Source organism: Eleutherodactylus coqui, chromosome 1 (assembly GCF_035609145.1).
Source record: "Eleutherodactylus coqui strain aEleCoq1 chromosome 1, aEleCoq1.hap1, whole genome shotgun sequence".
Classification (NCBI taxonomy): Eukaryota; Metazoa; Chordata; class Amphibia; order Anura; family Eleutherodactylidae; genus Eleutherodactylus; species Eleutherodactylus coqui.
In genome coordinates, this window is record NC_089837.1 from 301,024,249 (window position 1) to 301,039,131 (window position 14,883).

Sequence of the window (14,883 nt, forward strand, 5' to 3'; positions counted from 1 at the left end):
AATTTTTATGGAGTGCCAACACAGGGGAAATTAAAAGGCCACTGTCGCGTCCGCTTCAAGCATGCAATAGCTGCAAACCAAAATAATCTCTTGGCACTGTACATATCACACTACCAGGAACACTAGTTATGTCTCGTAAAAACAAAAGAGGAGGAGAACTTTCCCCACTGGGCACTAGATAGAGACAGTCCCTGCCTAATAGTTGATTACGCGCCCTGATAAGGACGTATCCAACCTTTGTTCCTTTGCCACTCAGTAATCCTGCAAAAATAGCAAATGAATACAACAGTACATATAAACAAACTCCAGAAAATAAACCTTATTTTATAAGTTGCTGGATAATCCACAGAGCCCTGTTCCAACAATGATGACCTACATCAGCAGAAGGAGACTGCAAAAATGGAAAGAAATCCAAAACAACTAGCAAAGTCAAACTCAAACCAACACAACAACCACTCATAATGTAACTAGTCCCCCTGTATATACAAGTTGCCTAGTATTACCTTGGTAAGTTATTTATTTCTATCTGAATCTTCCTGGAGTCCTTCTCGTCAGGTGGATCATGTCATCTCATTCTGACCACCTGAGATTTACTTGGGTTTATGTTTGCTCAAAAAGTCAGTTTTTCAGTTATCATAACTCCTGTGTGATATTACATGGACTCTACTACACAAGCTCTTTAGAGTGGGACACAGAAACTCCTAGTGCTGATGATTAAAAGCGTCTGTCACACAGTTATAATGAAGGAGATCACAGCTCATACTCTTGACTGTATACTTATGGTCTGAAATGAGTGCACTAGACATAGGAAATGTCAAGAGTGTGACCTGCAATCGGGTGAGAGGTGCAGTGATAGAAAAATGTGTTTTCTCTAGAGTGGCCCTTTAAGCAGTATACAGTGTCCAATCAAATCAGTGGGATATCTGTATGAAGCAAGAGAGGAGAAGTCTTCGAGACAGATGCTCTTTGTAGGTGTCCCCACTTTGGCTAAGCAATTCAGAGGATCCCGTTCTAACAACTATGGATTCCTTAATAGGGTATATAAAACTGGATTTTCTAAACTAGAGGACTTCTGGGGTACTGTGATACACATAATTCTATATTTAGAGTGATTGTCCAGTCTGGACAATCTTCTGAGGAGCTGATCATCAAGGGAATAGCCACTGGGACCTCCAACAGTTAAGCTGTTATTTTTAGGGTAAGATGCCATAGACATTTTCCCTGCAGGGATGCAGTGTTACACCATATCCATTGAAATAAATGGGTGACCATGTAAAATATTCAGAGTTTTCTTTTCAAGTGATTTTTCATTATCTCTAGCAATGACCTTGAAGATGGTTTACAAATTTGTCCATATTTGTTAATGTTATATTAGGTCCAGGGGCGTAACTATAGAGGATGCAGGGATGCGGTTACACCCGGGCCCAGGAGCCTTAGGGGGCCCATAAGGCCTCTCTTCTCCAGTATTATGAATAAACCATTATAGTTGGGGGCCCTGTTACAGGTTTTGCATTGGGGCCTGGGAGCTTCAAATTGCGCCTCTGATTAGGTCGTTAACATAGAATAGTATTATAATGTACAAAAGAGAAATCGTAGAAGATCTGACTGAAGATTGGACTGAGAAACTGGCAAAAAAATGTCCGGGCCATGTACTAAAAATGATAGAATATATACCATTTAAATAGAACAAATTTAAGTACAGTAAAATTGATATAATCATAACTATAGCTACAAATGCCAGACAGCAACTGTCACAGGAAATATATGATTATATGTTGTATCAAAAAGGACACGAGGAAAACATACTGGGGAGAATGTATCACTACTGTCAGGTACTCACTTCAGGCCAGATTCGTTTTAAGTGCACTCCATGCAAAATGACTGACGGCTTTATATATTTTTGTAACAAGTATACATATTTTGGTGTATCTGTATTGGAGGCAGTGGTTAATACATGACCGCTCAGTTTACTTATCTAACTATTTTCATATATTTCCTTTTCCATTTTCCAATTATATAATCTCAGTTTTACTCATTATTATTTCTCCTGTTTAACATAACTCACAAATATTGTAATCTTAGATCTTTTTGCCCAAGGTACTAACGGTTTATATACAGTTTAAGCAATATATTCTTACATTTTGTTTAACAGATGATGAAATTTGCATGGGACAGTTATAAGAGATATGCTTGGGGAGAGAATGAGCTGCGTCCAGTAACTAAAGATGGACATTTTGGAAGCTTATTTGGTAAGATTACTGACAAAAACACTTAACATCTCTAACATTTTATGTGCCATTCTTACTAATTCTAATGTTTTATACTTAGAAAAATGTTAAATGGAATGTATCTCCTATTTTATGTATACTACTAACTAAAACCAGATAGACATTTTTCAAATCTGTTTTGGTTTTATAATTGTAGATTTTTTATTCCATTGACTGTATATGAGTATGGATATTACCATCTTGCCTGGGCTGCAGTTAACTGCATTTAGGATATGCTTTACAGCAGCCTCATAGGCCTTCAAACAACAATAAGTATCTTAGCAATTGACTCCTATGGGAGAGTCTTTTAGCTGTGCTCTGTGATCAGTGTAGAGGTTACTTTACAAGAAGTAAAAGGAGGTGAGTTGTGATCATCTCCTACTGTGAACAGTGGATCTTGTGTATATATATATATATATACACACACACATATATATATATATATATATATATATATATATATATATATATATATATATATATAGGCGTTGACTCACATTGTAAATACTTTTCACAATCATAATAAGATGACTGCTGAAAAGTGAAAATTTCACAGAGTGAAGACTGCAGGATGCTTTAAAATATGGATGAAAAGTTAATAATATCACCAAAAATTCTTAAATGTTTAATAAAAGCTTGATTTATACAACAGTTCGTTCTCTGATGGCACATTCCCTTTAGTAGACTCCAGGGCATACAGCCATCAGCATAAGTACGGTCTCACATGGGCTTATTGTCATTATGCGTCGCGCTCACAATTTACCCATGCATGATATGTAATGCCAATAGCCCATTAATTTGTATTGGACCACTCACACCAATGGGTTTTTTTTGCGTGCGAATTACTTGCGCAAAAAAAATTGCAGTGTGGGCGATCTTGGCACATATTGCAGGCACATGCACACCAAGATAGTGCATGGGCATTGGTGGCATGTAGCAAGTATGCGTGTCATTGCATACTTGCTGTGTGCTCGTACGTGAGAGATACATGCGCGGCACACAAGGTTGGGTGAGCCCAGCCTAGCATGATGACAACCAGGCCATGAATGCCAGTAAATAGAGGCAGATTGATACATAGAGATACATGCAGTGATACCTACATTTCTGAATAGATACATACATCCATTCATTAAATCTAGGCAAGAAAAGTCAAACTGTGACTATGTGAGTAGCATGTTCAGCACAATGAGAATAAAATTATAGTATTGCAGTTATTTGGTGTCTGCAGTATCAGTGTATTTCACCGAGTTGCCAAGTTAGATGTCATAAAATAATTAAAAACCTGTGGGATTATTTTATTTCACTTCCTCCCTGTTGTAATACATTCCGCAAGCTGAAAGTACAGATCATTCTTTACTGTAAGACTTTCAAGATTCAACAAGAAAATTGGAAAGATGAGATCACACAAGCATGACTCCTGCATTGGCGTTGTCACAAATAGTAATGATGTGTTTTACATACTGAAGGCAAATCCTTTCTTTCTTCCAGAATTGAAGTAGTAAGGGCAAAAATACTAAAATTGAAGCTCAACTAAAACTTACAAATTGAGACATCACTGTAGTTGTCACCAATATCCACTCTCAGATGTCCAGGAGGAGTTAGAGTTGTTAAGGCAGTTATGGTGCTGGCCAGCATCCGTGCATACCATTATCATTTCTTCTTTTTTCTGTACTGCAGATGGTCCTGATGGCGAGCCGTCAGACATGAGCAGTACAAACTTTTTTTTCAAGTGCTTATTTTTCCCACGCTGTCACTTGGAGATGCTGCGGGTCCCGCGACCTTTCTGCAATGTTAATTGCAGAAGGGCTGCAGGTCTGACAGCTTCCATTGACTTCAATGCAAGTTGTTCATGTGGAGCCCAAACAAAAATGGAGCATGCTGCGATTTTTCCTCCGCGAATGGAAAATGCAATTTGTCTGCCCTTGTGTGCAAGAAGCAGCTGTTCTCCATAGGGTGTAACGAACAGTATATGCTGCAGATTCGCGGTGCGGACGCCAATCACAAATTCTGCAAAGCAAATCTGCCCGTGTGCAGCCAGCCTTACTGACAAAACAAAAGTTTTACCGAATTTAAAAAAAACATTTTGCTTCCTGTATCAATGACTGGTGCTTTCTAATGTGAGAAGTTCCCGTAACTGAGTGCCTGTGCATGTGACGTAAAATAACAAAAGCAGCAGTACTTACCCGTCCTCACCCCTGGCACTCCAGCGCTGCTCCCCACAGTCCTCACAGTCTTTGTCTGCTGTCATCTGACCGCTGCAGTGGTCATGTGCTGTTCGGGCATCACCATTGCTGACCACTAAAGCATATAAGTGGCTGATCTATCATGTGCACAATATACAGCATATGACTGTCTGCTAATTCTACCAGGTTCCGTGCGGTGGGCATCAAGGCTGTAGTTCCAGATAGGGGGCCACTGAGATAGGTGAGTATTCAATTTTTATTAATTTTAAGCCCAAACCTTTTTTTTTATGCCTCAGAAAACCCCTTTTAATATGTCACTTTTACCACACTGTGAATTCTGTAAAATAATAACGCCCTGAAAAATGGCACAAATGTGTTTTTTGCCATTTCATCCTACTTTAGAGCTCAGTCACACGGGCGCATCGGCGCCAGTGTTACTGCAGGAGGGAAACGGCAGTACCTCAAGACGGACGTCTCTCTGCAGCGCCGGGCGAAAGAACATGTGACCGGCTTCATTGCCGGTCATGTGTTCTTTTTTTTCAGCGCTGCAGAGAGATGTCTATCTTGAGGTACGGCCGTCTTCCTCCTGCAGTGAGGGATCAGTCACACGGGCGCATCGGCGCTTGTGTACAGGTGCCGATGCGCCAGTGTGACTGAGCCCTAAAAATGTTTTAAAGTTTTTCAACACATTATATGGTACATTGCACCATACCATTAAAAAATACAACTCATCCCACAAAAGCTCTGTCAATCGAAAAATATTAGGGTTCTAGTTATTGGAATGCGAGGATGAAACAATGGGAGAGACAAAGACAAAAAATGGCTGGACATCCTCCCATAAAAAAAATAAATTCTAAACTCACTTATTCTAATAATGACAAAACCCTTTAAAGGGTTAATAAGTTCCCTGTACTAGCAGAAGAAAAGATCTAGCACTGTAAAAATCTTCATAAAGCCTTACATTTATTAAATCCAAGTGAAAAAAAACATTGGTAGGAACATGGTTAACTTGGATGTAATAAATGTAATGTTTAATGAAGATTATTCCAGTGTCTTCTGCTATTGCTGTTTGCTGAGGTTGGAGCCGCTCCTCCTTCTATCCTGTGCACTGATGAAAAGGTTATCCACGTGCAGCAGTGATTGTGAGTGGGTAAGCTGCCTTGTGCGTTTTCTACTGCATTTAAATCCCCCCCCCTACGCTGATGATACAGACCTCTGTATCAAAAACTAACATCACAACATTTTAAATAATTGATTCCTCTCCAGGCTACCTTCAAGGCTGCTGATGCTGCCACAACATTGTTATATTCTGGTTAAGGGCAGCTGGGCTGGGTAATATCTGTTAGGAAGTATTGGAGGTACGAACCAACCTCAGGGCAGAGTTATTTAACTTATTCCCCACACTAGATTAGGATTTTTTACTATTGCAGATGAAATCTCCCGTTTTTGCTATTGTTAAGCAGTATTTAGAATATCCTTTTGGAATAGAAAGTTTAGGTTCCTGATGAGGCGGCCTTATTGTAGCGCTGAACCTTGTGAACACTCCTTATGTCTATTAGACGGATTAGAATGTAGTAGAAACAATCCTGGTATTCTAATCAAATGTAGCAAAAATTCATCTACTACAGGAATTCTGAGAATAGTGCAGTAAAAACGTTTTCCAGGGCCGATTGAGATTATTGTGGTTCTCCACTTGTTAGGAACCATTTTTCTCGTACCTGGATGACGGTTTTGGAATGTCACCCATCCATTTAGGTGACAACTACTTTTTCCAGAATCAGTCCTTACTGTATTTTCTAGATTATCTGTCCTTCCACCGCATTGGTGAAAGTCATTTTGTGTGTGTCTGTCAGTTCGGCCTTATTGTTTTTAATATAGTTATTACTAAAGGTTGTTTTTAATAAAGAGAAGAAGAATCATTACGGTGAAAAACAACATTTTAAATAACATTCATATGCTTGATTATACAAGACTAAATTAAATCTGTGCCTACTCAACATGTCTGAGTCCCATTTACTATAGAGAACAGGACTGTTATTTTGTTAATTTGCACTCTGGTGTATGACCATAACTTTTTTCTTATAGTAGATAGCAGTGTTAATATAATATGGCTATTTGACTATAGTAGAATAGAATATGCTATATCTGGCATTGGTTACTTTTCAAGAGAACTTGGCCCGATCCTCCTTGTCAGCATATAGCCAAGAACTTTTATTGATTTAGGCAAGTAGTAATTAACAATTGCTGTGTAGTCATCTCCAAGTATTCTTTGGAATGTCTGGCAAGAGTATACATTTGCGCATTAGATTTATAGATAGGTAGGTAGATAGATATGAGATAGATAGATAGAAAGATAGATCGATAGATAGATATGAGATAGATAGATGATAGATATGAGATAGATAGATAGATAGATATGAGATAGATAGATGATAGATATGAGATAGATAGATAGATAGATATTAGATAGATAGATAGATAGATAGATAGATAGATAGATAGATAGATAGGAGATAGATATGAGATAGATAGATAGATAGATAGATATGAGATAGATGATAGATAGATATGAGATAGATGATAGATAGATAGATGATGGATAGATAGATAGATAAATAGCAGATGGATAGATAGATAGATAGATATGAGACAGATAGATAGATAGATAAATAGCAGATGGATAGATAGATAGATAGATAGATAGATAGATAGATAGATAGATATGGGACAGATAGATAGAAAGATATGAGATAGATAGATAGATAGATAGATAGATATGAGATAGATAGATAGATATCCGTCATTTCTTAACTCCTGGCTGGTTGATATTGGAAGCTTACGATCGCTGCCAGAAAGGGTACATGCACACGGATATTTCTGTGCGAATTTTTGACCGATTTTTCAGATAGAAAGAACACCTAGTCATTGAAATGGGTGTATGCATATGGGCTTTTTCAGTCAGACGAATAGTCCGAGTAACAAAAAAAATGCCAGCATGCCCTATTACTTGTCCGATTCTTGGTCAAAAATAGCACACGTACATCTGTGGGCTCGCATACATCCCGTGGCACACAGATAGGACATATGTGTGCTATCTGATGCGAGTTGCGTCTGAGAATATCAGGCGCTACTTTAAATCTGTCCGTGTGCAAGTAGCCTTATAGATGGAAAAGAGTAGACTTAGTGGGCTTTTATTGCCAAATTGGTGTAGACTCCATTGTGTTAGTTTGCAGCTATATTATTTCTAGTTAGAATTATGATTATGGTGCTGTGGCGTGCATGGCTGTAAATAGTAAGAACATGGTCATTCTTGCTTGTCCATATACATATTCTTACAATCAACTTGTATGGGACTTGTTACTCTAGCCATGGTAGTGATAAAGCTAGTTATAGGCAGAAGATATCTGTTGACCTCCCCATTCAGATGCCTGTTTTGCTTGCTTAGGGCTTAGTCACACGGGCGCATCGGCGGCCGTGTTACTGCAGGTAGAAGACGTCCGCACTTCAGGACGGACATCTTTCTGCAGCGCCGGGAGAAGGAACATGTGACTGGCTTCATTGCTGGTCATGTGATCTTTCTTCAGGACTGCGGAGAGTCGTCTGTCTTGAAGTGCGGCCGTCTTCTTCCTGCAGTAAGGGCTCAGTCACATGGGCGCATTGGCCCCGTGTACGGCTGCCCGTGTGACTAAGCCCTTAATCATACTATTATTGTAAATTTATATCAATCAAAAAAAAAAAGCATTAGAAACATGAAATTACAAGTCAGTAACAGTTGGAGGATCATAGACAGAGAAGGTCAGTGTATCTCAACAACACTAGGAGGATCTGCCACAGAAAATCTAATTTCTATGATCAGCTTTACAGTTTTCTGTATATGACTATAAATGTTTCAGACATGTTGTTTCATTTGGCTATACAGATATAAAAATTGTCTACGGACGTTAGATGCAATATAGTACTCTGCAGGGGTACACAGAGGACCCGCACTATACTGTTACTGTATGGGCACTATCACTGTGTCCTTGGGATTAGAAGGAAAGGAACTGTACTACACAGCTGTGGCTCTGCTGTAATGGCAGAGATCAGAGAAATGATCTGCCTTGTTTAACCTCTTGTAGTAAAGCTGATCGAGGCATACAGGAGGAAAGCAAAGGAGGGTTCCCTTTCTGAACACATCAAAGATACCCTGTGATGTGATCTATACCCATAAACGATTGCCTAGTGTCCATTCAAGGATCCTAGGGCTGTCTGCTGTGGATTCCTGTTATTAGGGTGTACTTAGTTATGCCCTATCAAACGCAGTTGTACTTATTAAGAGAGCTGATATGTCTATTTAAAAGGGTTTTCCAGGCATACACTATTGATGACCTATCTTCAGGGTTGGTCATCAATAGTTAATCGCTATGGACCTGCCACTCGAGATCCCCGGTGGTAAGCTGTTCACTTGACCTGCCGTCAGTGTAGCGGGCATTTATGTGTCACAGGGAACGGGAGTGGAAGTGGCCTAGCTGGGTTCATTCCCAGCTATTGCACTTCTTTCTCCGAAACCGGGGACAGAAGTGTAGTAGCTGCTTCAGCTCCCATTGGAATGAAACCAGCTAGGGCACTTTTGCTCCCATCCCACTTGGTGCACTGACAGCGGCCCAGGTGATCAGCTTGCTGGGAATCCTGAGAGGCGGGTCTACAGCAATTAACGTTTGATAAACTAGTATTAAAGGAGTTTTAGGAGATGTTTTTTTTTTCTTAAAAACAGTTGGAGCCCAGCAGTTCAACATCTTATTTGCTGTTCTTCCCACTGGGCCTGTTTACAAGCTGCAGTCAGTCTATGTACGGAATATGATAGGCTGCTGCAGTTAATCACAGGCCTCAGTGGTAATAAAAATACAAATGTCAATAAAATAAGTATCCAGCTTGATGGGGGTTAAAGATGACTGAGGAAGCCAATGGCAAACCACCCCGCAAAAACAGTCTGCCAATAAAATATTACAATGTGACATCACTCCAGAAGTCAGTCATGACTCGGTGCTTGCACCAGGGGACTTTACCTTACTTATGTAGTCAGAGATATTAATTTTGTTGAAAAGACACACGTGGGCTAGTGGGGATCTTACCTCTGGGACTCTCACTGTTGAAGAGGCCACAAAACTTGTTTAGTGCCATAGCCTCTTCACAGTTGCATTTCCCTTCTAAGCCAATTGACTGGAGTGCTACTCTGCAGGGTATTGCAACACAAATCCCTCTGGCCCATTCACTTCAATCTCAGGATCAGTCAGACCCTCAAAATAAAATATAAATGCTGCACTATAATACACTATAATATTGCATATAATACATATAATAACAAATCAGTGCCTGTAAATTTTCTCAGGCAGCCAACATTTAGAGTACGGTACCACTCTACGTTGTGGGCTGAATTCCTGCCCACCAGTACCAGTCAATGGCTGCTTGAACTTGTCGATAATGCTGGCAAGATAGTGTGGTATCGGCTGCCATGGGCAGGTGGGGTTTCAGCTGTGTGTGGTTACCATACTGTTAAACTGTACCGTGATTCATTAATCTCTATTGGGTTAGATTAGGTCATTGCGTTTGGCAATCTGGGATTGCGCTTATCACATTTTTAAGGCCCCCTGCACACGGGCGGAAATACTGCGGCGGGATTTCCTGCAGAATTTCCGCCCCTACCCGACTGCATAGGATTGCATGGACACAGCCGCGATTTGTCTGCCTGAAAACACACGTGGAAAACAAATCACGGCATGTCCTATTTCTGCGCGGGTCTCGCAGAGGCCTGCACAGAAATGTCAGTGGAGACCCGCTGGCTCCACTCTGTGCATGCGCCGGCTGGGCGGCAGCCGGCACATCTCAGAGAAGAGGAGATGCCGGGAACGGGTGGGCCACAGGTCTCTTCAGAGGCACGGGTTTACATCCCGCTGTGAGAATTCTCGCAGCGGGATCCAACCCAGCCGTCTGCAGGCGGCTTATAAGGGAAATCAGGAGCAACACAAAAAAGGCCTGCGAGCGCAGGTTGTCAGCCAGATTATAGACAGTTTATTACTTTATAGCTGGAGTTTCATGCATGGACATGACTGGGGTGAAAATAAGAATGAATAGGTATGTAAAAAATGATATTTTTAGTTTCCATGGATCTGAAGAATAATTACTCTACAATTAATGTTAATATTGCATGTGGATAGAATTGCTCTATAATTGGAAAAGTCTGGTTAATTACAGGGATTGATTGCTGTTAATAAGTTGTACAGGCTTCTGCGCGATGTGAACAAACCCTAGTGGTGTTATTTGAATATTATTACGCTAGCTGGTTAGAAAAAAACACAACCTTCACTTTACAGCACTCTGGTTTTAAACTTGAATTCGGGCACATACAACTTTGCGTGGTATACTTGAACATATTGAGTTTGTTTACAGCAACTACATGCTCATAATCTGTTGGTCTTCTAGTTCTAGACAATATGTTGTGAGTCTGTTTATTTGGAACACCTTCAGCTATTGTTACACTGTTTACTCAATTATTTGTAAGCAAATTTCTAAATGTCATTCATCATAATTATATCAGCTTCTTCTCGAAAGGAAAAAGATCTCGAGACCGTAACATCTACGTGTCATGAATTCACATACAGCCTAAAATGTGCTTGACATTTCTGTGTGGAGGAAGGTCCATATAAATCTCATGACACAGCCACAAGCAAGAGTTTCCTTTAGGGTATTCTCTAGAATGTTTATTACCATTAAATCTATTTAGTAGGTTTGCTGGTACAATTCCCTAATATGTTATTGAATCAATGTTCCACAAGTGTTTTATGGCATTGTACAATATTAATACCAAGAACAGAAACCCAGAGCAGAATATTCTAGTCCAAATGCACATATTAATAGGACCCAACAGAGCATATAAAGTGCTGGACCAAAATGTACAAATAAAAATAAATACCATCTTTATTGAGACGCGGATTTAAAATATGTATGGATAAAACAAACACTTAAAAGGTTGGCAACCAAGTAGTATCATTCCCTAGTAGAATCACATATTGATAAATAATTGCATGTGAAGAACTTAGGCAGGGATCAGCTGGGCTGACGGGAATGCAGGTGATCCGAGCAACCAGGTCATGGAGGGGAGGGAGGCTCAGGATGATACAGCAGTGGAGAAGTGTGCACGCCGATGGAGGGGGGTTATGTAATTGGTCGTGGCCTCATATTGAGGAAGTCCAGAAGTCTTGCTTAGCAACTGTTTCATAAATTTGAAAGGGGTCAGAAGGAGAGCTCCCAAAAAGTGTGTGGAGACACCTAGGGGGTGAGTGGATCAGGGGATGGTATAGTCTCTCCCCAAGTAGAGCACTCAGAAGGGGTGTGGGGACACCTAAAAGATAGATAAAGAGACTTATAAGGCAATGCTCCTTTATGCAAATAAATGTTTCCATCTTTCTTACTTGCATACATTTGAAAGTAAAAAAACACTCTTGTTCACTAATATATCAATCTCTGACAAGCAAGTGATATCTCTGGAGACAATGTGCAGAGGACCAGCCCCGCAGGAATGACCATATGCAACTTGGGATTACGTTATTAGGACAGCAAGTGGTGCTCCCTCATTGAGAGTACCATGCCGGACATAGTCCAGAGGGAGCAAGTTTCTGCAATAGGGATCTGGAAGCATCAAGGGGAATTTCTCAACAGTGCACTTTCATGCACAGCATGTTCCTCTGCACTTGTCTTTGTAACAGTATGTTAGGTCGAAAAAAAGACTTATGTTCGTCCAGTTCAGGCTATTACCCTCCAATGTTGATCCAGAGTAAGGCAAAAAAAACAAAACAACGAAGTAGAAGCCAATTTTCCCCTATTTAAGGGGAAATAAATTCCTTCCTGACTTTGATCTGGCAATTTAAATAATCTTTGGATCACCGATCCTTTTGAAGTAATCAGTGACTGACTATAACATGTAAAATTGTAAAGCTCAAGAAAGGCTTATATTGTAATGCTCTTGAACTCTTTTATCGAAATTGCCGTCACTACGTCATCAGGCATAGAGTTCCACAGTCTTACTGCTCTTACAGTAAAGAACCTACTTCTGTGTTGGTGTAGAAACCTTCTTTCCTCTAGATGTAGAGGATGCCCCCTTGTTACAGTCAAAGTCCTGGGTATAAATAGATGATGGGAGAGATCTCTGTATTGTTCCCTGGCATATACATAGTTATTAGGTCACCCCTCAGCTGTCTTTTTTTTAAGCAAAATAATTCCAATTTTGATAAGCTCTCTGGGTATTGTAGTCCACCCATTCCATTTACTTTAGTTGACCGCCTTTGTACCCGCTTAAGCTCTGATATGTCCTTCTTGAGTACTGGTGCCCAAAACTGTACACAATATTCCATGTGTGGTCTGACCAGTGACTTGTAAAGAAGAAGAACAATGTTCTGGTTATCTGCCCCAAGACCACTTTTGATGCACCCCATGGTCCAATTTGCCTTGGCAGCAGCTGCCGGACACTGGTTGCTCCAGTTAAGCTTACAGTTAACTGAAATCCCCATGTCCTTTTCCACGTCAGTGTTCTCCAGTGGTTTCCCATTTAGTGTGTAATTGTGACATGTATTTTTCTCTGCCCATGTGCATGACCTTACATGTATCAGTGTTAACCCTCATTTGCCACTTTTCTACCCAAGCCCCCAATTTATCCAGATCCTCTCGCAATCTCCTTGTGCCCGCTGTTGTGTTAATATCTTTACATAGTTTTGTGTCATCTGCAAATATTGATATTTTACTGCACAATCATTCTACCAGGTCATTAATAAATATATTAAAAAGAATAGGGCCCAAAACTGACCCCTGTGGTACCCCACTAGTAACGGTGACCCAATCAGAGTATGTACCATTTATAACCACCCTCTGCTTTCTATCACTGAGCCAGTTACTTACCCACATTCTCATCCATACTATGCATTCTCATTATATATGCCAACCTTTTATGCGGCACAGTATCAAACGGTTTTGAAAAGTCCAGATATACAAGTCTAGAAATTACCTCCCCGTAGAAGCTGATCAGGTTGGTATGACAGGAGCGATATCTCATAAACCAATGCTGATATAGAGTTATACAGCTCTTATCCTTCAGGACAGCATCTCTTAGAAACACCTCAAACATTTGACCCACAATGGAACTCAGACTTACCGGACTGTAGTTTCCTGGTTCACCTTTTGACCCCTTTTTGAATATCAGCATCACATTGGTTATGCACTAGAGATGAGCGAACGCGTTCGTCCGAGCTTGATATTCGTGCGAATATTAGGGTGTTCGGGATGTTCGTTATTCGTAACGAACACCATGCGGTGTTCTGGTTACTTTCACTTCCTTCCCTGAGACGTTAGCGCGCTTTTCTGGCCAATTGAAAGACAGGGAAGGCATTACAACTTCCCCCTGCAACGTTTAAGCCCTATACCACCCCCCTGCTGTGAGTGGCTGGCGAGATCAGGTGTTCGCCTAATATAAAAGTCGGCCCCTCCCGCGGCTCGCCTCAGATGCGGTGTGAGTTAGATGAGGGACAGTGCTGTTTATACCGGAGCTGCTGTAGGGAAAGAATTGGTAGTTAGTGTAGGCTTCAAGACCCCCCAAAGGTCCTTATTAGGGCCACTGATAGCTGTGTGTTGGCTGCTGTTAGCAGTGGCATTTTTTTTTTTCTCAAAATCGGCTCTGCAGAGCGTTGCACCTGGCATTAGGGACAGAAGTGCTGCATAGGCAGGGAGAGTGTTAGGAGTGAGTGTAGCCTTCAAGAACCTCAACGGTCCTTTCTAGGGCCATATTTATCCGTGTGCAGTACTGTCCAGGCTGCTGTTAGCTGTGCTGCATTTTTTTTGGGCTTCTCAAAATCGCCTCTGCAGAGCATTCCACCCTCCATTGATACTGCAGGGAAAGAATTGTATAGGCAGGGCCACAACACAGTTATTATTCATAGAATATACGCAGTGCTGCCTTTTGGTGGAAAAACAAGTGGAAACAAATCTATTTGTCCAGCCTCTGTCCGTCCTAATGCCTGTGGACACGTGTGAGCTGCGTGAAAAACATTGCTAAATCATACGCACCCAGCTACGCTTTACTGCTGGCTTCGCCATTTGCTTTCCTTAATTGGGAAAAAAAATACCTGCTCTGCCAGAGTTATAATAACTCTGCTACCCTCACGTTCTGTGACACATAAGCAGGGACACAGCACAGTTATTAAACTTCTCATGTTCATTGAATATACGCAGTGCTGCCTTTTGGTGGGAAAAAACTGAAAACAAATCTATTTGTCCAGCCTCTGTCCGTCCTAACGCCTGTGGACACGTGTGAGCTGCGTGAAAAACATTGCTAAATCATACGCACCCAGCTACGCTTTACTGCTGGCTTCGCCATTTGCTTTCCTTAATTGGGAAAAAAAATACCTGCT

The 14,883-nt window shown here is 40.8% G+C and overlaps 1 protein-coding gene across 1 annotated transcript in view; it reads left to right on the top strand.

Moving 5' to 3' along the window:
- The window catches only part of LOC136611896 (mannosyl-oligosaccharide 1,2-alpha-mannosidase IA-like), an 82,295-nt gene that overhangs the window by 3,718 nt on the left and 63,694 nt on the right, over positions 1 to 14,883 (top strand). The window contains exon 2 of the mRNA XM_066591867.1: positions 2,153 to 2,249. Coding sequence (XP_066447964.1) covers positions 2,153 to 2,249 — 97 coding nt within the window. The remainder of the gene's footprint in view (positions 1 to 2,152; positions 2,250 to 14,883) is intronic.